This window comes from Sorghum bicolor, chromosome 2, assembly GCF_000003195.3.
Source record: "Sorghum bicolor cultivar BTx623 chromosome 2, Sorghum_bicolor_NCBIv3, whole genome shotgun sequence".
In the NCBI taxonomy this organism is placed as follows: domain Eukaryota; kingdom Viridiplantae; phylum Streptophyta; class Magnoliopsida; order Poales; family Poaceae; genus Sorghum; species Sorghum bicolor.
This window is the reverse complement of record NC_012871.2, coordinates 4,885,226-4,906,569: the sequence shown is the minus strand read 5'-3', so window position 1 is coordinate 4,906,569 and position 21,344 is coordinate 4,885,226. Positions and strand designations below refer to the sequence as shown.

The 21,344-nt window shown below is 41.1% G+C and overlaps 3 protein-coding genes across 4 annotated transcripts; 1 reads left to right on the top strand and 2 right to left on the bottom strand.

Moving 5' to 3' along the window:
• LOC8060731 (BI1-like protein) lies at nucleotides 2,623–6,779 on the top strand. The gene is made up of 4 exons (XM_002461490.2): nucleotides 2,623–3,099; nucleotides 3,919–4,032; nucleotides 5,943–6,100; nucleotides 6,223–6,779. The coding sequence occupies exons 1-4, from the start codon at nucleotides 2,829–2,831 to the stop codon at nucleotides 6,424–6,426; spliced, it is 747 nt and encodes a 248-aa protein (XP_002461535.1). The 5' UTR covers nucleotides 2,623–2,828; the 3' UTR covers nucleotides 6,427–6,779.
• Nucleotides 6,882–17,364, bottom strand: LOC8060730 (MMS19 nucleotide excision repair protein homolog). Of its 2 annotated transcripts, XM_021453151.1 has the most exons (20): nucleotides 17,049–17,364; nucleotides 16,639–16,701; nucleotides 16,485–16,539; nucleotides 15,804–15,901; nucleotides 14,183–14,341; nucleotides 14,025–14,084; nucleotides 13,104–13,292; nucleotides 12,927–12,980; nucleotides 12,622–12,708; nucleotides 11,844–12,522; nucleotides 11,200–11,579; nucleotides 11,041–11,114; nucleotides 10,673–10,775; nucleotides 9,682–10,544; nucleotides 8,699–8,774; nucleotides 8,495–8,606; nucleotides 8,185–8,261; nucleotides 8,011–8,091; nucleotides 7,273–7,352; nucleotides 6,882–7,185 (listed from the first exon to the last, which is right to left on the bottom strand). In XM_021453151.1, the coding sequence occupies exons 1-20, from the start codon at nucleotides 17,124–17,126 to the stop codon at nucleotides 7,170–7,172; spliced, it is 3,384 nt and encodes a 1,127-aa protein (XP_021308826.1). In that variant the 5' UTR covers nucleotides 17,127–17,364; the 3' UTR covers nucleotides 6,882–7,169. The 2 variants fall into 2 exon arrangements, with proteins under 2 accessions (XP_021308826.1, XP_021308827.1); XM_021453152.1 differs by lacking the exons at nucleotides 14,025–14,084; nucleotides 16,485–16,539; nucleotides 16,639–16,701; nucleotides 17,049–17,364 and having other exon boundaries at nucleotides 14,146–14,337.
• Nucleotides 18,223–21,344, bottom strand: LOC8081190. The gene is made up of 3 exons (XM_021452921.1): nucleotides 19,893–21,344; nucleotides 19,229–19,304; nucleotides 18,223–18,581 (listed from the first exon to the last, which is right to left on the bottom strand). Exon 1 carries the CDS (start codon nucleotides 21,131–21,133, stop codon nucleotides 20,330–20,332), a length of 804 nt encoding a protein of 267 aa, XP_021308596.1. The 5' UTR covers nucleotides 21,134–21,344; the 3' UTR covers nucleotides 18,223–18,581; nucleotides 19,229–19,304; nucleotides 19,893–20,329.

Here is a 21,344-nt window from a genome sequence, read left to right as displayed (position 1 = left end):
TTAGTTCGCAAAAATTATAGTTTTTGGCTACTGTAGCACTTTCGTTTTTATTTGACAAACATTGTTCAATCACGGAGTAACTAGGCTCAAAAGATTTATCTCACAAATTACAGATAAACTGTACAATTAGTTTTTATTTTCATCTATATTTAATGCTCAATGCATACGATCTAAGATTCGATGTGACGGGAAATCTTGAAATTTTTTGCGAACTAAACAAGGCCTCATTCATAAGAGTCGTGCTTTGATTTGGTGGTATTGTCTATATATATATCAGCAACAACTTATTACTCAGTTTAGGCAAACTGTTAGGTACGCGTATGAGCCATGAGTGAGGGCTGACGTATACATAGAGTCTCCTTTTATATTCGTGCAAAAAGCGACACGGCCTGCTAATAACTTTGTCACAACGGCTTGACAAATTACAGGATATCAAATTTCAGATTCATGTAAAGCCACGGTGGCGTACTCCGTATTTTTTAGTAGGACTGTAGGAGGAAAGTCTGGGAGCGCTGGGCTTGACACGATTGTGTTATGAAGAAATAATGTTTTTTTTCTCACAACAAATTAATATTAGCATTAGTATTAGACAAAAAAAACAATTAACCAAACATAATGGCGCCTGCAGCCTGCACCCGTGTCATGGCCTCAGATGGGCCTTGGCGGAGGCGTTTTTTTTTACTTTTAAGGGCTATGCTTCTGTTCACTATTGAGATACGTATTTGCACATTTTTTAATATAAATTTAGCGATAAAGGGAATAAGAGCATATGTCTTTAAGAGTAAAAATAACTTTACCACGTCTTGGCACCTTGCGCCCCAGCCGATGGACCCCATGTCTTGTGCGTGATAGGACTCCAAAAGCTCTATTGGTTATTAAATAAATTAAATCAAGTCATTGTAGCTTCCGCAGTCCGCACCACAGTTTTGAACTTGCACAAGTTTTTTTTTTTCATTTTACAACTTAATACAATAGATATAATGGTGTCATTTTTTATTTATTGGCTTGACGGCATATCATGAGTCACGTTTCATGTATTGCAAGATCATATCCTCTTCATTTTTTTTAAGTTATGGAGGTATAATGAGCTTATTCGCTTAAGCTTGTCTAAATCTGTCAATTGTTCAACAATATTTTCCTTTTATAATAAATCAGCGAACAACAATTATAGCTAATCAGCCAAACGAATGAGCACCAACAACTAAGACAAGTTTAGGCAAGTTGGTAGGCATACGAGTCATACGTGAATTGGCTGACACTAAAATAGATTGATTCTTTTTTCCCCTTATTATTCATGCGAAGTGACACACACATTGCCAACGTTATCGACTATCACTTGACACGTTATTATAGGAGTCGACAGATAGTTTTGGCGCCGTTCATATAAAACTATACTATGGCCATGTGCCCATGTTTGAATTCGACACGGATTATAAAGAATTCCGTTATAACTCCGTTCGGCTGCTGGTCCGCGCTGCTGGATGGCTGCAGGTGCATGGTTGGCTGGAATGGATGCTACAGCAGCAGCCACAGGCCCACAGCACAGAAATAAAAAAAAAACGTTTTTAGACCAAACATGGCCGTATTTATTTATCCGCAAACAAACCGTGCTAGGCGGAAATTGATTTTGAGCTCTACGGGCGGGGCCCGTGGCGGCGTGGCGCCCCCACACGGAACGCACGTCCCAAACTACCAAAGCAGTTCCTGCGAAACTGATCATGGCTTTAATTTTCACCTAGATTTAAGTCTTCAATTTAACATAGATATTCTATTTTTGAAAACTTATATTAAAATTTAGCAGTGCTATATTTTTAGTGATAGATGACGTGATGATTTTATAAATTTCATGGTTTATCAGCTCAGTTCTTTAAAGATATTTATAGGTATTAGATTTATATACTCGTTTTCACAGAGACCAGTGTACATGCGTGGTGTAATTCTTTTATTTTTTTAAAAAAAATTCCAAACACATGCTCTTGTGGCCTCCAACAGGTCTCCCTCCAACTCGAGTCTCTGCGCTTTTTTTTAAAAAAAAAAAGAAAAAAAACTCGAGTCTCTAACCAATCCTAGGCCGCTTTGCAGGGCCGTGTTTAGTTGTTGAAGAAAAAATTTCGTGATATTATAATATTTTTGTTTGTTTGTGGTAATTATTGTTCAACCATAGATTAACTAGATTTAAAAAGTACATCTCGTAAATTTTGATTAAACTGTGTAATTCGTTTTTATTTTTATTTAAATTTAATACTTTATACATGCGTCTAAAAGATTCGATATAACGAGAAATCTTAAAAAAATTTGAATTTTTAAATGCAAGTAAACAAGGTCTAGCGTCCGCGTCCCGCGCCACACGTTCCTTGACCCGGCGGAGTCGGTCTCCGTCCACGCCAAAGGTTCCAGCCTGGTACCGCGGGCCCACGCTACCCCACGAAGGACCCACATGCCAGATGACCGGCCCCACGAGTCCACGCGGCCGGACGCTGCGCATGCGTTCATTCGAATCATCAACCATTCTCACGCGCCTCGACCTGACCTCTTCAAACTGACACGCAGGTCCCACGCATCTGGGCCCATGCGTCATCAGCGGTGTACACGACTGCCCCCCGCAGCGGCCGCCACCAATTCCACCTCGCCATCGTCCTCCCCTCGTCTCCAAAAGGAGGCGCCGCTCCTCGTCTACGCCGTCCACTTCCCTCTCTAGCCTCAACGCCTCCGCCCCCCCCACTCGCGAGACCCTAGCTAGCCCTAGCGCCACCCGCCGACTCACCCGGAGAGAGGAGGAGGAGGAGGAGGCCTTCGCCGTGGTCGTCGGCCGAGGAGCAGGCGCCAGGATGTTCGGGTACCAGAAGGGCGTCGACGTCGAGGCGGGGACCTCCGCCGCCACGGGCGGCGGCGCGCGCCAGCTCTACCCGGGGATGCAGGAGAGCCCCGAGCTGCGCTGGGCGCTCATCCGCAAGATCTACGTCATCCTCTCCCTCCAGCTGCTCCTCACCGCCGTCGTCGCCGCCGTCGTCGTCAAGGTCCGCGCCATCCCGCACTTCTTCACCACCACCAACGCCGGGCTCGGACTCTACATCTTCCTCATCATCCTCCCCTTCATCGGTGAGTCCAACCTCAACCATCCGTCCACCTCTCTCTCTCTCTCTGGCTGGCTTTAGTTGTTTTCTCCGAGGATTTTAGATTTTTTTTTTCGTTTCGTTTTGTTCGTTTGGAGTGGTGGGGAAAGCAGTCGAGTAGGGTTTCGGGCGTTCATGCAAACGCTTCGCTTCTGTCCGCAAAATGCGGGGTGCGTGTAGATTGCTGTTGTCAATTTGGATGTGGATTGTGGTTGCGATTCATTTGGATGTGGATTGCGGTTGCGATATTTGAATCGCCAACATTCTCTGTGGCTAGAGTTCGATCAACTCTGTAACTTCAGAATCATTTTTTTTTGTGGTTTTCCTTCGATCGGGTGCACGGTGAAGCAGTTAGTTCGACGAGGGGTATTTCTGTAATTCAGTCGAATATATTCCGTGCGTTGCTTCAAGGTTGCAGTTAGAATCAGATTCGCGGATGCTCATGTCCTAATACCTGCGAAATCTGCTAGTCCTGCCAGCAATTGTTGGTCGGTTAGGTAAAAGTTTGGAGGGATTCTGTCAAAGTGGAAATGGAGGAGCCTTGCGTGTTCTCATCCGTGCACGCTTCGGTGCCTTTACGTTGTGGCAACAGTGTTTTTCGGTGGGTGGGTGGGTTGGCACGCGTGATGGCGTGAGGGTTTTTGTGTTTAGCAGGAACAGGAAGGACTTCTCGAACCTGACCTAACTGCGTGTTATTTGGATTGAATTGGATGTCTAATTACTTGTCGATTGATGATGCAACGCTGAACATGTCGATTGATGATGCAACGCTGAACATGATTGTTCATTTTCTTTTGGTGTGCAGTGCTGTGCCCGTTGTACTTCTACCATGAGAAGCACCCAGTCAACCTGATCCTGCTCGGCCTCTTCACCGTCGCCATCAGCTTCTCTGTGGGCTTGACATGTGCCTTCACCAGTGGTAACCATCTCATCTTCGTGGCTCATTGTTCAGTTGTTTTCACTACCACTGCTTTGTGTGCCTGATTGTGTAAATTGGTAACATCAGTGTAAATACCATGCAATGGCCTTGCTAGTTTCGGACATAGTTTGACTGTAAGGTTCACAGAAATTTCTAGGAACTTGTCCTGGCAGCCCATGTGAGGTGTAGAACCAAATTTGTAGGTTTTGGTGGCTATGAGATATGCTTGTCTCAATTGCTTTATCCACCGGCTCGCGTAAATTAGCACTATCACGTCCGGTGCAGATTTTTTTCTGGCAATGTGAATTCACTTTTGGGTTGTTGTGCAATGCAACAGATGTGTAGTATGCCATAGCAGCGATACTTTTGGGAGAGCTTTTTTTTTGTTAAGGTTTATAGAGAAAACTCAAGTAGCATGTAAGACCAAGATGTAGGTGTTAGTGGCTTTATGATATGCTTGTCTGAGTCAGAAGCAATTGAAATATCACCATCTTGTGGAATTTGTCCATTTATATAATGCAAATACCTCTTGCCTGTTCTTTTGCCTTATTGCGAAGTTGACTGTTGACTGGGTTGTGCCTTGTTAAACTTTCAAATCAATAAATCCTTATTCATTGGTTTCAATAAAATATTGGTCGAACCATGCAACTTGAGAAGTTATTTACTATTTGTTTCTGGCTCTATTTTCTACCTTGAAAAGTGCGTAATTACATGATATAGTGACAGGTTCAATATATTTCTCCATGCTAATAAGTACTGCTTCGTGTGCTTGTCTGTGTAAATTAGCAATATCTATTCCTTTGCAAGTATTTGAATTAGCAATATCACTTATCAGCATATATATACTGTTTCTGAATTCTGAAAGACCATGCTAGTTTTTGGAAGAGTTTTTCTTTTTTGTGGTTGCTGAGGAATTTCAAGGAACTTGTACTAGATGCCAAGTGAGGCAGTTGCCTACTCTTTGTGTAGACCCAAGTTGTAGGTTTGGTGGCTGTATGCTATGGTTATCTGAGCCCCTCCCTTATGCATATCACATATGCATGCAAACATATTTGGCAATGCAAAATTACTTTTGACTTGTCCCATTGTGAAGTTGACCTTTTGTGGGGTTGTGCCTTTTTGAACTACCCTTTGGTTTTTCTTAAGGCATTGGTTGGAACATATGTTGCATGACTCTGATATTAATGGTAGTTTGAATCTGGCAGGTATTTGTCCATGAAAATAAGCTGCTTCTTAGTTGCAGTTTTTGAGATTACTGTTTTGGTTTTGGTTAGGGGCGCAGCTGGAAACCAATAACAAAATACTTGGACTTCTTATGGAATGTTAGATTGTTATACGATGTGCACTAAGAGAGATGTTTCATCATATAAAAGCTATTCTTACTTTTGGTTATCCGCAGCTGGGTTGAGTTCATTTGATATTTGATTTAAGTGACGCCAAGTCATTAACAACTGTCGTTGTGAACCCATCTTTGTTTTTGAAACCTTTATGATCTGTCTGTCACTCTGTCATGTGCGCTGACAACAACAGCTGGTGCATGATGTGGTGGTTGATTTTTCTTTCTTTCTTTTGCAGCTGTATCTTTTTGCCAATAATTAGGACACTGAATTATGCACTCTCTTTTTTGTTTCTAGATTTAGCATGCATATATTTTATTGGATGTCCAGTCTACATAAAAGTTACTTTGAAGAGCTTGACAATGATGTCTTGAAAATTGAAAAAGTTTATTTCTCTTACTTAACAATTTAGGAAATAATTGGAACCTATCTCTGTTCAGCTATTTTCTAGTTGTCTTGCCTTGTAGCTGGCATTCATAATCGCTAATTTAACCCTTACTTTACACTGCTCTTAGTTCTAGTTGAATCCTCTCAAGGTCTAGCAATTGCTAATATAATCTGCTGTGTGAACAGGCAAGGTCATTCTGGAATCTGCAATTCTGACAACAGTGGTTGTGCTCAGCCTGACTGCATACACTTTCTGGGCCGTGAATAGGGGCAAAGACTTCAGCTTCCTGGGTCCTTTCCTGTTCGCCTCCCTCATAGTGCTGCTTGTGTTCGCACTCATCCAGGTGAGGGATCTATCTCCGCGGCAAAGCATCATTGCATTCTCTGTGTGATGTGGTAGTATTTATTTTGAATGTCTTTTCCAATCGATGCTGATGGGGTGACCCTTGCTGCTGCCAAAATGCAGATACTGTTCCCACTGGGCAAGCTCTCCCAGATGATCTACGGTGGGCTGGCATCACTCATCTTCAGTGGGTACATCGTCTACGACACGAACAACATCATCAGGCGCTTCACGTACGACCAGTACGTCTGGGCCGCCGTCTCCCTCTACCTGGACGTCATCAACCTCTTCCTGTCCCTGATGACCCTCTTCAGGGCAGCCGACTAGGCGCTCTGCTCCCATCCTGTCCTATCTACGCAAGCTGTGAATACCTTACGTTGGTCCCTGAATGCTTGTCTCGTGGGTTAAGCTCGGGTGCCCAGAATTCCAGTTTTAAGAGTTGTGTATAGCTGCGTTGCCTTTTTACTTACTAGTATGGTCTTATTCGGCTTGGCTCGGTCAGAGTCATGATATCATTAGGTAGTTGGAAAGCGAACAAATGTACTCCTACCTTGATTATGTGCGTGGAGATCTGGTACTGGATTTGGGTTGCCTAACCTTGAATGAGAGTTTGGAGAGCCATCAGCTTTATGATCTTTGTTTGCTGCTTTACGGTGAATCTATCATGGAGTTCTCATTTATCGATTCATCTTAAGTGTGATTATTTGATACATGTGGCTGACCATCTGTATTCTATGACGCCAACAGAAAATAGAGGGTTACGTTGATGAACGTCGCCCAGATCGAAACCACGTAATAATATTATAACAAGCTGTAAACGGTTGCGTGCCAAGAGTAGAAGAGTTGTGAACCAATGGGAAACCATAAAAAACGGCTAGAATAGAAAACCCGTGGCCAGGTCCCTCCCGGCATTCTCCGCCTGCAGAACCCAAACATCCCCGATCAGGACAACCATAAAGATTGGAGCATGCATACCAATCATGTATACTCGTTGACTCCCAGCAGGGTCACCCAGTAAGCAACGTGCTGCCCCCCAACTACGTGTGACCACTACTGGGAACGAGACTCCCTTAAGCAAAGGATTGCCTGCATAAGTTGAAGGGATGTTCATAAGGCAAGGAAAAATCGTTTATTTCAAAATCTATAAATGTGTAGCCAGCAAAATGTACACACCATGTTTGCCGACATCTAACAGCCGCTTGACGAACAGCTCTTTTCTTATCATCGAGAGCCTTGATTGCTGCTTGTACAACCTGAATGAAAGATCAATCTGATCAGTTCTTTTTTACTAAGGGCAAATTGGTTATTATTCCCAAAAAAAGTCAAATTGGTTATTGATGTAAGTGTAAGAGCAACTCCAACAGCTTGGCTATTCTTGTTGTGGAGACTATTTTAGAACTTGTATAGCAGAAACACATGCTCCAATAGATTACTATTTGGTTTTGTAAAATAGAAAGCTGGTTATCCCTTGATTTCGGTGGCCATATATAGCCAACCACTAGCACTAGCTATCTGATTTTATAAGATAACAAGGTTGTTGTGGACCTCTTCTTTTTTAAGAAGTTATCTATTTTACAAAATAGCTAAACAATGGAATTTGGCTACTAATTTTAGCCAAGCTCTTGGAGTTGCTCTGACGGTTAGCCATGCTAGGATGCCCTTAATCCCTAATAACTTCTCTGTGAGTTATGCCCTAAACTTAACAATATCAAATTAGTCACGAGATATACTGCATCTCATTTATTTTCCGAGTTGAAAGTTCAGAACTGAAGCATGAAGCTTTACGTCTTCCCAAATACGGTCCATGAGCCACAACATGGAATGATTTCAATATTTGGTCAACCTTGTAGTTACCCGGTGGTCATAGCATGTATATTTTGCCAATAAAAGGTATACACGTAGAAAACTAACCTTACGCCGCATAGGATAAATTTTTGAGTGAGGTAACGTAGAAAAGGCCACTAAACATTGTAATGCTGTCTCCCGCACAACCTAAGGGGAAAAAGCTTGTTAAACATATTAATTCACAAATATAACAAAAGGACAATTAGTACAGATGGATTAATAAAAATGATAGGAGGTCACCATCATGTGAGGGTAGGAAACAAGTTCGGTAAGAACACTGATTGTGATTTGGATATTGTCCAGAATGCATTCTTTGCCTGGTTAGCAAAAAACTGAAGTTAATAACAAGATCAAATACAATGCATTAGATCAATATCAGAATAATATTAAACCAATGAAATTTTGCAGAAGAAAAGAACAAAATGAGGAACTTGAAGGGCAACATCAAAGATCACAAAGCAATTTATCCATCTGGAGGGCACAACCTATATTATCCTATAAACTAAAAGTTGGTGAGAATGTAAAAATAAAGCAATAAAAATGATCCAACCCTTTTCATCCATCAACATTCCAGAGAAGACAAGTAACAAACTGTACACCAGATCCTTGTCCTCAATGTCCAAACTTAATTTAGCTAAGCTATCAACCATCACAAGTAAAATCTGCAAGATGGGGAATAATAGGTTAATTAGACTGTGAATGCTAATACTACATGGACATAAGTATGTATATCATAATCAAAAAGAGCTGTAACCTGGTGTGCTTCTGTTATAACTGCTGGTACTGGAGCATTGGAAATGATATGCCCAAAAGCTCGGTATACTGCCAATCTGCAATTGTAGGGATTCTTTCTATCATTTTAAGAGATTATAATTGGACAAGCTAACAACACACAAGCAGTTCTTAAATCCGTAACTAATAAAACATATAAATAGCCACCAAGCAATAACAACCTGCCATATCACATAATGATGCTACTTCTTTTTTACATTGTGCAAGGAAGATGATGCTATGTGGTTTTCTTGACTCAATGCTTTCCAAGATACGAATAACACAATGAATTGCACCACTTCTAAAGCCATGGCAATTCAGTTCATTTTAGGTTGCCAGCACTGTTTCTTTGTTAAACTAGTGTATGAGTATCAGAAATGATGTCACTGTGTCACTTCTTTCACTAACATGTGAAATGGCCAGTTGGCTAGGCCTATTGTGCTGGCTTAGATAATGTGACCCATTAGGGTTAGGGTTAGTTAGCGATAAGGATCTCTTGCTTAGGGGTCAAGTAAGCCTCTCTGTATGAGGAAATGTATCAATCTAATCAGGCAAGAATATATCAATCTGTTAGGGTAGGGGCAGTCCCCTTCTATCACTGCACTTGTGGTCCGACTGCCGCCTATTGGCTGGCTGATGCCAGGCTGCTTGGGTTAGGGCCACCCAGATCTAGGTTCATAACGCATGTCTAATACAAGAGATACAAATGTCATTTGGTATTTTATAAACAGAACAAACCACAACTAGATGCGCGTAAGCCCCTCATCATCATTCCACAACAAAAGAGATTTCAATATGTCATCAAACTTACAAAAGGAATACTGGTAAGGAGAAAAGCATAATATAAAAGGGAACAGCAATGATGCACTGGAGAAGAATAGTTTGTGTGAAGCATATGACTGGAAAAGCAAGCAGTAATCAGTAAAAGATATAAAGGAATAAAATAACAGGAACGCCAATACTTACTTTGTCGTGACTGCAGTTGTTTCTTTAATTTTAGAGAGGAAGATCGGCATCAGTATTGAGAAGAAACGCTGCTTGTATAATGGTTTTATTCTTGCATGAAATTTTTTATTTAGACACATTTCTGAATCACTCATCATCACATGGAATGCACTAGCTGCAGATATTGCAAGAGAAGTATCTGATGAATTGCCGCTATAAGGTTCTTCCTGATGGAATGGAATACTAGCCAAAATCTCATCTGAGCATAGAATCTTAAGAAGAAACATTGAAATGTCCTTCACCTTCTCATCTCCTCTCATAAGTAATCCTTTGCCAATCCAAGCCAAACTAGACAAGATATTAATCTTAGAAAGCTTGTTTCCAGAGAAGACATCTGAGGAATCAACATCATCTGAAGTGCCAGCAGAAGAGTGGGATATCTTTGAGGAGCTGTTGGCTAATACAGTTGAGAAACACCTCTCAAGAATATCATCAAGTATTTTATCCAGCTGATTCTCGCGTGAAAACTCTGGACTGTGTAGATATTTATTGAAAATAGAAGCTAATGCATAAGCAGCTGGGATTTTCCCATTTAGTAGAAAGACAGTAAAGAGGTTAATCATCACCATCATATCTGGTACAGGTGTTTGAGGCCGAAGGCCTACTATAATCGACGAAAACATGCTGATGAGAGCGGTTTCCGGAACAGAATGTGAAGGAACTAACTCATCTACAGCCAAAAGACGGCCTGTCATCAATTTCATTGGGAGTGAGAGCATTGAAGATATTATGCTATATGCTTTCTGAACGATAAGTGATTGTTGCTCCTCTGTACATACTCCAACTAAAAGCTTCATCCCAGTCATTAGTGAGTCAAGGAGACCCTGAAAAAGAGATATTAGAGTGCCATCATTACATGCAGAATACTTCATCATGCAAGATGTACCACCATAAACACAAGACACTCCTAATAACTCAATTAACAGAAATGTTCAATTTGATAGAGCTTCACCTGTGAGCTGATTCTATCTAACACAGTCAAATCCTTAGTCTCATCCAATAGACGCAGAGCGAAGCTCAATGCAAGTTCATTGACACCACCAGAAGTTAATAACCTGCAATAAAGGAAATTATTACTCAGGGAGAATGGATCACTTACCACAATATATTACGATAAAAATAATAGCAATCAGTTGGAGTGTTAGACTAGTCCATGTTTGAGAAGTCTATCACAGAACATGATAGCCTGTCACAACTATTCAATGGCCAAGTTTCTGGAACATATTTTAACAATTAAGTTGCACAATCCTAGGCAGGGTTTTTTAGACCGTAGACTTCTCTTGACACAGAATTACATACTAAAAACCAAAGTTGTCATACCAAGGAAGGACCTGGCTAGAGTAGCACTCAAATAAACGGGCCACATGTTCAGCACATTCCATTCTTCCATTAGCCTGCATCATCAGTAAAAACTTTGTTCAGTTGCTTATATACGAATGAAAAGTTGCATGAGATAAGAAGTCAACAAGGCGAGCAGACCTCAGATTCAGAAATATTCGTGACAACAGCGACTTCAAGTGATTTCGCAACTCTTAACATATAGTTCAACCCAGCAGTTCCAACTTCATAACTTGCTTCGAGTCTTAGACTCAGAGGCATTGAAGTATCATAAGATTCAACCAAAGGAACAATCTTGTCAACAACCGTTCTGTAGTAAACCACTTCCCTTTCAGAAGCATGGAACTCGGCAATAGATGAACCAATGCTGGTCAATGCTTTCAATGACAATCTCCACAGATCTACATTTTCAAACTTGTTTATAACTATTGACGTAAACATAAGCAGAATATCCTCATAAGCATTTGCTGGCAGAGGCGAGCACTGTTCTGGGAATGTTGCTAGTGTTAGCAAGCCCTTCACTGCAAACCATTTATAAGAACTAAATGAATTAGAATATATAACTTAATTCAGAATGCAATAAGTACAACACTAACACAAAATAGGTAAACTGGAAAAGAGTTGGACACCATGTGCATTTAGTATTTGTTAATTTGTAACTTTGGCGACATGGAGCTATATGACATGCATGCATCAATGTAGTGTACAGAAATGTGACGACACCAATCAGGTCAATGTCTCAAAAATGTACCTGTGGTACACTCATAGTTAAGATGTTAACTTACCAGCACAAGAGACATATTCTTGTCTAAACAGTGGCTGCATAGACCGAGAAGTTACAGTAAAAAAGGATCGAAGTAGATGGATCAACTGCTCCAGCTTTTTCTCTAAGATAAGCCACCAGGATTCCTTTGCTAATTTAACCGAAGAACAATCTTTATAAGCCACTTCTCTACAGGATGAAAGCAATTGAACAGATAAATAGAGTGCTCCATAGTTGACGGGAGCAGAAGATGATCCATTACAATTATTCAACTGCTGAGATTCATAGTCAGCTTTGGTTCCCACAATATCTACCAAGTGAACAAAGTGCTCTTGAAGAACTCTAGTACAGAAATATGTAGATGATTCAGCAAGAATAGAAATAACACTTCCAAGTGCATGCAGTTGGGCCAGGTCCTCTGATGAACTCAATATGGACTTCTCCACACTTGATACAGAGCGAATCTTGTTCACAATATCCTCATCCAACAAGATCAAATTAATAAAAAGATCTTTATCTGAAGAATCAGTATACATAATAGCAGTCTTCAAACAATTCACAGCCTCTGATATTAGCAACTGATCTGAAGAAAGGTCAAAAATCACTTCTTTCAACTTGTACCAAACAGCTGATGCATGTCTAACCATTCTATCAGCTCCATAGAAGCGAATGCAATTGTCCAAATATTTTAAAGAATCAATCTGCAAAGAAGATAAAAGATGAGCACTACAAAATTACTGAGGGCATTCACTACGGTAAATTGATGAAGTAGGAGCAATGCAGAAAGTGGAGCTGCTTACCTTTGCCAATGGAAGAGAAGAAGAAAGCTTATCAAGAAGCAAAGGGATGACAAAAGGCTCAAAATATTGAGTTGAACAAAAAGCATGCTGCACGTATTCAAACATACTGTTAGCCAAGAAGATGCACTAACATGCAAGCCTTACTCACCAACAAACATGAAAGCACCTAGTAACAGAAAACTACAACTCCTCCATTAGAGAGAGCTCAGTAATGTTAAGCATATCTTTAGTTGAAAACTTGAGATCATAAAAAAGGAAACCTTCTTGAAATCATAAATAAATCAAGTGAAATAACAGATTCATACCATCAATGCTCTAGAGAGGTCTTCCCGTGTAGCATCCAAACCATTACCCACTCCCTGCATACAGACATGATACACATAATCATGATCCCACTTTGGAGAAAGAAAGATCACCTACTAAGTAACAGAACGATAGAGCAAAGAAAATGGATTGACAAGCAAACTGGTCAATTAGCATACATGTGTGAAGTAGACAGGAAAATACTTGCTCAGAATCTCAAAAACATCCCCTGCAAACTGTGCTGCCAAACCAGATGAATCTGGAAACAGCTTCATGACAACTTCCACTACATGAAAAGAAAGCATCAAGCACTCTGGATCCTTTTCTTCATCAATTGCTTCACAGATCCCATACAGCTGTTCACCATCCTAGAAATATCAAAAAGATTGTGTTTACATTTAGCCTCTGCATAAATCTAAAGAACAGTAACTACAAATTTACAAATGAACTGGCAGTGAGACAAAAACTAAATCCCCATGAGCTCAGATGTGATGATGACCAGAATTCTCTCAAATGATTAGCATTATCTAAAAAAGCTTTATAATAGTTTCCAATTTCCATTCCCATGGTTATGCTTCGTGGTAGGTATTTGTCCAATTTAAGGTAAACCAGAATTATATTACATCAAAGAAACATGGTCCTATTGATATATGTGATTTGAAAAAAAAAATCCAAGCACTGTGAAGGTAATGGATACTGTGCTTACTATTTAACGAAAATACATATACACACTTGAGCATATGGAGGTGGTGGTGGTCAGGGTCTATGGGTATGTGATATCATTAAATCTGTTTCTTCTTAACCACTAATTAGTAACTAAAAAACAAGGAGATCAGATCCTGGTGCAGAGGAGGGGGGATGCAAAAAAGATATGATCACAAAGTTCTATAACAGATCGATAAAAAAAATTAAAATAAAAACACCCCTAAAACATCTAACAGAAGAGAACAGAAATTGTAGAGACCAATATGCTACTCAGCTAGAAAGTTTATGAACAGACAGAACTCATAAATGTATTCTTTTTCCAGTAAGGATAGCAATTATGTTTTGCCAATCTACTCATGATCCAGTGTTGTTCAGATATAGAGTAATCACCACACCATTTGTTTTACAGCTTCTGGGTACCGATCCAGTATGCAGCTCAGAATTTCAAAGCACAGCTGGATTCAAACAGAGAGATGGAAAAAGGCATCAGTATCAAATAATGATTTTAAGATGTACCTATCTAATCATCTTTGCACTGAAGAATCAAATCAACCTTGCGGTCAGCAGCTGCAAGTGACTGCACTGGAACATTCTGTAAGAAAGACTCAACTAGTCTTTTGACATCAGCAATCACGATACAACCAACACCTTGTTTCCTATGCAATAGAGCCAGGCAACCAACAAGGGCTCCTCGTATTGCTTGCCAATCTGACTGATACAGAAAAAATAAAACAAGAATACATGAGTATTGCTAAGGTAAGGACTGGTGCCAAATGGTAAAGAATAGACACTTATCACATTGTCAATCTTAAGCAACCAATTTGCTTCACTTCAATAACATACACACCCGTGGATGAAATATAAATGACAAAAAAAAAACAAAAAAAGCCTAATCACTATGAGCTAGGGCATTCAAGAGGGAAAACCCTCAAAAAACCCAGTCAATCCCTAAAGCTGCACCTCCTCTTCGGCAAGCAGCAAAGCTCCTGCCATGCAAGGTGCAACGATTCCAATGATTCCATAGAGTTCAGGCACCAAGAATGACAAGAGAATTAAGGACTTTTGCACCTGACCAGTAACTGCATCACTCACCCTACTTCACAAGTAACTTCGGTTATTGGTCTAACCTAGGGCCAAACGGTAAATTACCAAAATACAACAACTGATCCAAAGCTCAAGCTCATCTATGCATTTTTTTAATCAGGTAAAGGACTTGGATAAATTGCTTATATATATGCCACCTAAACTTTTTTTTTTAAAAAAAAAAACAAGCTAACTGATAGGTAGGTCGGAGACGTGAAATCAAAGAAGTCACATCAATATATGAACAACCAGCTAAGTAAATAAATGCTGTAGTTAGGTTTGTTGCATCTCACTGAGATGCAAAACCCTGCTTATGTAGAAAACTAATTTAATGTAAGTTTCTCCATCTATGCTAAATAGGACACAATAGGAGAGGGGCTCACTTGCACGTAATGCTCTAAACACAAACTTTCGTAACCACAATTTTGACACTTTTGATGTGAAGAAACGGAACTCATACAAATGAAACACAAGTATTATAACTTAGAAACCAAATAAAGTGCCAGCTTTTTTATGTGATGATGATGATTGCAGTCAGTGGTAGATAACACTAAAACAACGATGACACTTTCCTTGGAAAGGGAGAAAAAGAATATGTTGTTGAATGCAAGGTTTTAGGGTATTATTTATACAACAAACACCAATTACTCCTCAGATCCTCATTGTATTTGGCCCTTGTTAGGTTTCATCTCCAGCCTACCCAACTTAATGTGGAGAAAGAGGTTTTGTTATTGTTGCTGCTGCTGTTATTAAATTATATAAAACAAGGCCTTGGTCTAACAAGAACCTATACAAATATAAATGCATTACCTTCCCTAGTTAGTTTCCTTAGGTTTCATCTTGCTTCATGATTGTAACAAGAAAATTGCACGAACAGAAGGTAACATTTACTAAATTAATACCAGGTGTAAATACAAACATGTCAGCCTATTGTTCAAGAAAAATGCAACCATACAGATTACAGAAAATACTTCAATAGAACCATGACTCGGACTTCTTTCTCTTCCATCCTTTTCGTACTTAAAACTTTTACTAGGAAAGTATTTGAGAGGAAATAATCATGATTCACATAGTCAAAGCGTCAAACTTACCAATCTTGATATAAAGAAGTCTGACAATGTTGTAATTGTATTGACATCTAAACATTTAAATGAAATTCGAGACAATATTTCCCCCAGAAGCAGTATTCCTGTAAAATAAAAGCTTAAAAGTAAATCACCAGCAAACAAAAAAAACATGCATATAGCAGTATCAGGTTAATGATATTCAGTTCAAATCTATCAGGATTCAGGAACGGATGCAAAGAGAGATAAGTTCAGTAGGTTAGATTGAAACAGTAAGTTCAGAACAAAATTCAAAATTCTGGAAATGCAATCACTGATCCAATAAAGTGGCGCTTGCTTCCTTGCTGTTTTCAGTTTGTACTGGCAATGTGCATGTGGGCATGCACACCCCTGTGTGCTTGTATTGTCGTATAGGGTTGGCATTTGTTTGAATAGAAAGAACTGCAACAGTCTTCACAAAAAGGATAGCATTTGAATGGTTCATCTTCAAAGGGAACTAGCAGTAGGAGCAACTATATAGCACCTTAAAGCATGGCAACTAGCCATAGGCCATAACCTCCTAACGAACTTAGGAATTATACAAGCCATAGGCAACTAGCAGTAGAAAGAAGGTTCAAACTTTGAATTATACTGTTTGATCGTCACTTAAGAAATCATGATAAACGTAGCGTGGAAGGTAACTACAACAGAGAAAAGAGATAAACGAACCTCTTGATCTGACAATGTGGTCTGTTGTCGTCAAATACATATCCATCTTGGATACCTGAACAAAATCACCAAGGATAAACGGAACAAAGTCAACCTGCTTTCCCCAGTATGGTGGATCACACTACAAAATGATATCATGGGGGCTGGGGCATACCAAATCGAAGAGGGTCAAGTTGTCCTTGTTCACCAGGGCAGCAAGCGCATCCACGCTTGCAGACTGTTGCACACCACATCATTACAGCATTAGGATACACATGAAACCAGGTATCAGTCGAAGCGAAAGGAACATTTTTCCCCAGCTAATTAATCTAGCAAGCACCAACATTCACGGATTCACCTCATGCATTAACCAAACAGTAGTTCTTTGCACTAGGATTACACAGAATCTAAAACTGAAGGTGTTCTATCAAATTGCGCACATGACCCAATAGTTTCTTCCGGCAGCCAAAATATCAACCTCATATTACGGACACTACAAGCCGAATTACTCAAAGCACAAGCTAGCTGAACCAAAGCTGCAACTGGAGAGAGGGGAGGTGGAGAGGAGAGGAAAGAGAGCGGTACGTGTTGCGCGGCGGGGCGGGAGACGTCGACGTAGGCCTCGACGTGGGGGACCCACTCGCCGGGAGGGACCCTCACCATCGCCGCCGCCGGAGCTTAGCCCCCGAGAGGGTTTATCTAGGGTTCTGCTGCTCTGGTGTTGCGTGGATAGGAAGGGCCTTGCCACCTTGGCCCTTGGAGAGGCTTTCTGCAGGAGCGCGTGAAGCGGAGGAAGTGTGGCGGTCGGAAGGACGGCGGCAGGCGGCGGCAGGCGGCGACGGAGGGGCGGGCGCCGGGCGCGAGTGAGGCGGAGCCGGCGTGTTTTCCCGGTTTTTCTTTGTTTGTTTTTTTTTTTACACAAGGGTTTGGCATGGCACGTGCGTATAATCAAAGAACAAACCTCCACTCCAATCCAAGGAGAATTACTTTTCTGCCCCTGAGATGTCGGAAAGTCGGAATTTTGGAGTTCCGGAGAATTGGGAATCCGATGTTTTTAAGACTTTGGCCCCGGTTGATTAAAATTATTTTAGTTATTTTTTATAACTAGTGAAACTATTTTAGCTTTTTTCTAATTAAGTTTAGCTGACTAAAATTTAGCAAAAAGAATCTACCTATTATTCAGCAGTGTTTTTCTCCCATAACAAATCAGCCAACAATAATTTCTGTCATGGCTTATCAGACAAACGAACAAGACATATATTACCCATTGGATGTTTGTGGGAAGAGAGAAGAGAAGGTAGAGGAGAGGGCAATTTAGACTTTTGCCCACCATTCCAAAAAAAAGTCCTCCTTAGATTATGTTATTATGGTAGTCAGGTGTTTTGATTATACTAAGACCCTATTTAAATGTACTTAAAAATCTAAAAGTTTACAAGATTCTCATCACATCGAAGGTACATACATAGAGCATTAAATATAGATTAAAAATAACTAATTGCACAGTCTGTAAATCGCGAGACGAATCTTTTAAGCCTAGTTAGTCCATGATTGGATAATGTTTGTCAAATACAAACGAAAGTGCTATAGTACTAAAACCCCAAAAAATTTGGATCTAAACAAGGCCTAATCTTAATCTTGTTTGGATCATAATTTAATTATATAACCGGATTATAATCATAAGATATCCAAACAAGGTTTATTTTGTCCTAAAATTACTTGGATACTTTGCATTTCATTTCAGTACGGAAGGAGTAACATATTCAGCAGAAAATCACCCTTCGATAACGAATACTGAGATACACAGTATTTCAAGGCGATGCAGCTAGCAGTAGCCAGTAGACAAAAGCGTTGCTTTAGAATTATGTACATGAAGAGCATTGCGTTTCACTCTTCAGGTTGATCAGGGAATGACTAAGAAAACAGGGTTGAACTATTTGATCAAAAAAAAAAAAAACAGGGTTGAACTAAACAGCTGCTACTCTTTCCAAATTCTTCAGACGAGCAACCATCAGGAGACACGAGCGCAACATGAGCAGAGATTCACTGGAGAAATAGACATATGGACTGAACATTTTTGTACAACGTCCACAGCAGGCCAAGAGTCTTCCAATTTTAGGCCTGCCCAAAGGAAACAACAGATAAGCCATCATCAATGGTAATAGTCATATATAAAGCAATATTGAGGTCTTGTTTAGATGCACTCATATCCACCTCAATCCACATATATTGAGGTGGAAAATTAACTAATTTTCACCCCCAATCCACTCCAACAAATGTGGGTTGAGGTGAATACGAGTGCATCCAAATGTGAAGTAATAGCTTCCCCTGAGGGCGAAAACACTCTGCATGCTTCCCCTGTTTGAGTATTTCTAGGAGATTGTTGTATCGATGGCAAAGTGAAAAGAGCAAAAGGCAGCATAGCGTAATGAAATTGAAGACAGAACTTCTAGCCATATGTGAAGCTATAGCACCGCAAGCAAAATCAAATTCAGTTTATTCCAACTTTCAATAAGGTGTGTTTGCAGAATAAATTGAGTTGTATAGTAGACAAAGAATCCAGATTTTCAGGGGATACAGAAAGGATAAATGCACAACTCGCAATGCTCATGTGGAAGTAAGGTTGAGCTGTACTGCAGTGCCCCTGGCAAGCCGTAGTAAGGTTAAGAATTTTAAGATCACCGATGTATCAGCAATGAAACAATCCAGGACACTAATAAGTTAGTTATATTAGAAGATAAAAAGAAAGGATCAAAATCAATACTTACTGCAATTATTCGATCCAGTCTGGCAGCCTCGCCCACCAATCAGGTATCCATGCCGCAGAACAGCAACCCTGTGTTCCTTTAGGCATCAAACAGCAAAAGCAATAAAGACTCAAGGAATAGTTAAAAGTGTGCGACCAAATTGAAAATTTATACAAAAAGTATGCTTTGCATTCTAAAACTATGGGAAAAAAATTATACACACAGATCATATATAATTGCAGGCAATACAAAATTTCATGGAGAAAAGTGAGCATATGCCTTGTGCGAAAAAAATACAAAGAGTCTTTATCATTTTTGTGAAGAAAAATGTTGTGTGTCGGCATGGGTATCCATGACCTACAAGAAAATGTTTTTTCACTAATTTTGAAAATGCACAAGTGCGTTTTTGAAATGGAAATGAAGCTAATCCCAAGTTCACTCGATGACAAATAAATATAACTGTATTTTACTTGTAAAGTATTAAGATTAATTGATGTCAAACTAGTTGTTTATAATATATATAGATAAATAAGTCGCCTCATACCTACAGACACCAGTTTAAGCTTCCAACTAATAAGCAGCTCTACTTACTACTATTTAGCTGATCCGGATACAGTACCACCAATGAAAATTCTGGATAAATTTGCAAAGGAACAATTGATGTGGAAAAAGTGAGGATGCATACCAGAATCTCTGATAGCAACAAGCAAAGATGTGATGGACGAGGCCGAGGGGGTTTGGGGTCTCGAAGCATGTGTTTTCATCACTAGCCAGCGACCAAGCACCAGAGTTTAGGTTGTATTGTGCAAGACAGTTCCCTCGGACCCATATGATGGAGTTTCGACCAATTTGGATGACACACAGAGGCTACGGGCACCAGGAAAGAGGACATGATCACCTATACATGTCACTGGAACAGTCCTACCCAAGACAAGATCAGCAAGCTTGAGAACCAAAATGCATGAACAAGCCCTGTTCTTGTAGCCGACAAGCATGATCTCTGAGTCCAATGCAACCAAAGAAGGCAAGTAGATTTCCTTATATACTGTCGCGACCGTCCTTGGTGGAGGCACTGTTGGTGGAGATAATGATGCATCCCCATCACGCCAAGGTAGCGGAGGATCAATCCGAAAGACATGTATTAGCTCGCCTTTCTGATTCACCACATACAGCTTCCCCTGATACGGCAGGGTCACCTTCCAGTTCCTTCTCCTCCAAGGCCCAGCTGCTTATAGTCCACTGATCATCGCCGGCTGATGCAACCGCGACCCGGCCAATAGGAGCAAGCGCTAGCATCACGGTAATGGTCCCAGAGGCCGTGATGTTGACGGCGCTGCAAAGCTCGCGGGATAGCGTCCCGTAGAAATAGAACACATCAGCATCCAACAGCCTGACGCGGTCGGGCAGCTCCTCCAGGTGCCTCACCTGCTGGGCAAGGCAGTGGAAGGACGGGAGGTCGGCGACGTCACGGGTGAAGGGGTGGAGGAGGCGGAGGGCGGTGTCTTCGAAGCGCACCAGGAGGAGCAGGCCGTCGGGTGAGTCGAGGACGTGGTGGTCCTCGAGCTCCGGGATGGGGACGCGGACGAAGGCGCCGGCGGCGGAGACGTCGAAGAAGCGGGTGTGGCCGCCGTGCGCGGGGTGGCCCGGGTGCTGGCCGAAGCCCTCGGGGAAGAGCATCCAGCGCCGCGGGTGGAGGCGCGGATCCAGCAGGCCGCGGCCGCGCGGGGAGGCGGCGGCGGCGCGCCAGCCGGAGCAGACCGCGCGGAAGCGGACGTAGTCCAGGAAACCCCCCGTGGCGAGCACCCGCGCGGCGATGAGCTGTGTCACGTCGATGTGCAGCGACGCCCAGCAAGGCATCGCCTCCTTGCCGCCGCCGCCGCCGCCCCGGTGGGAGGAGGCCCCTTGCCGCAGTGCTCCGGCGGCCATCTGTGCTGTCCACCAAAGAAACCACGCCAAGATTACGGCGGGGAAGAGAAACAAATCAAGCAACTGACGGTGATCCAAGTTTTACTAGAGATCGAGGAGTGAAACAACACACCTTGGTAAAGTTATTTATTATCTCGAATATATACTTAGAGTTTAAATAAGATTTAGAGTTTTATTTTTTCTACTTTTTTCTTTAATAAATATTTTGTCA

Excerpts from the sequence above, each read along its gene's own strand:
- LOC8081190 (XM_021452921.1), bottom strand. The coding sequence starts at position 21,133 with ATGGCCGCCGGAGCACTGCGGCAAGGGGCCTCCTCCCACCGGGGCGGC.
- LOC8060731 (XM_002461490.2), top strand. The coding sequence starts at position 2,829 with ATGTTCGGGTACCAGAAGGGCGTCGACGTCGAGGCGGGGACCTCCGCC. Across the intron at positions 4,033-5,942 it reads GACATGTGCCTTCACCAGTG|GCAAGGTCATTCTGGAATCT; the intron begins GTAACCATCTCA and ends CTGTGTGAACAG. Across the intron at positions 6,101-6,222 it reads TTGTGTTCGCACTCATCCAG|ATACTGTTCCCACTGGGCAA; the intron begins GTGAGGGATCTA and ends GCCAAAATGCAG.
- LOC8060730 (XM_021453151.1), bottom strand. The coding sequence starts at position 17,126 with ATGGTGAGGGTCCCTCCCGGCGAGTGGGTCCCCCACGTCGAGGCCTAC. Across the intron at positions 14,342-15,803 it reads ACTTCTTTATATCAAGATTG|TCAGATTGGCAAGCAATACG; the intron begins GTAAGTTTGACG and ends TTTCTGTATCAG. Across the intron at positions 10,776-11,040 it reads TCTAGCCAGGTCCTTCCTTG|GTTATTAACTTCTGGTGGTG; the intron begins GTATGACAACTT and ends CCTTTATTGCAG.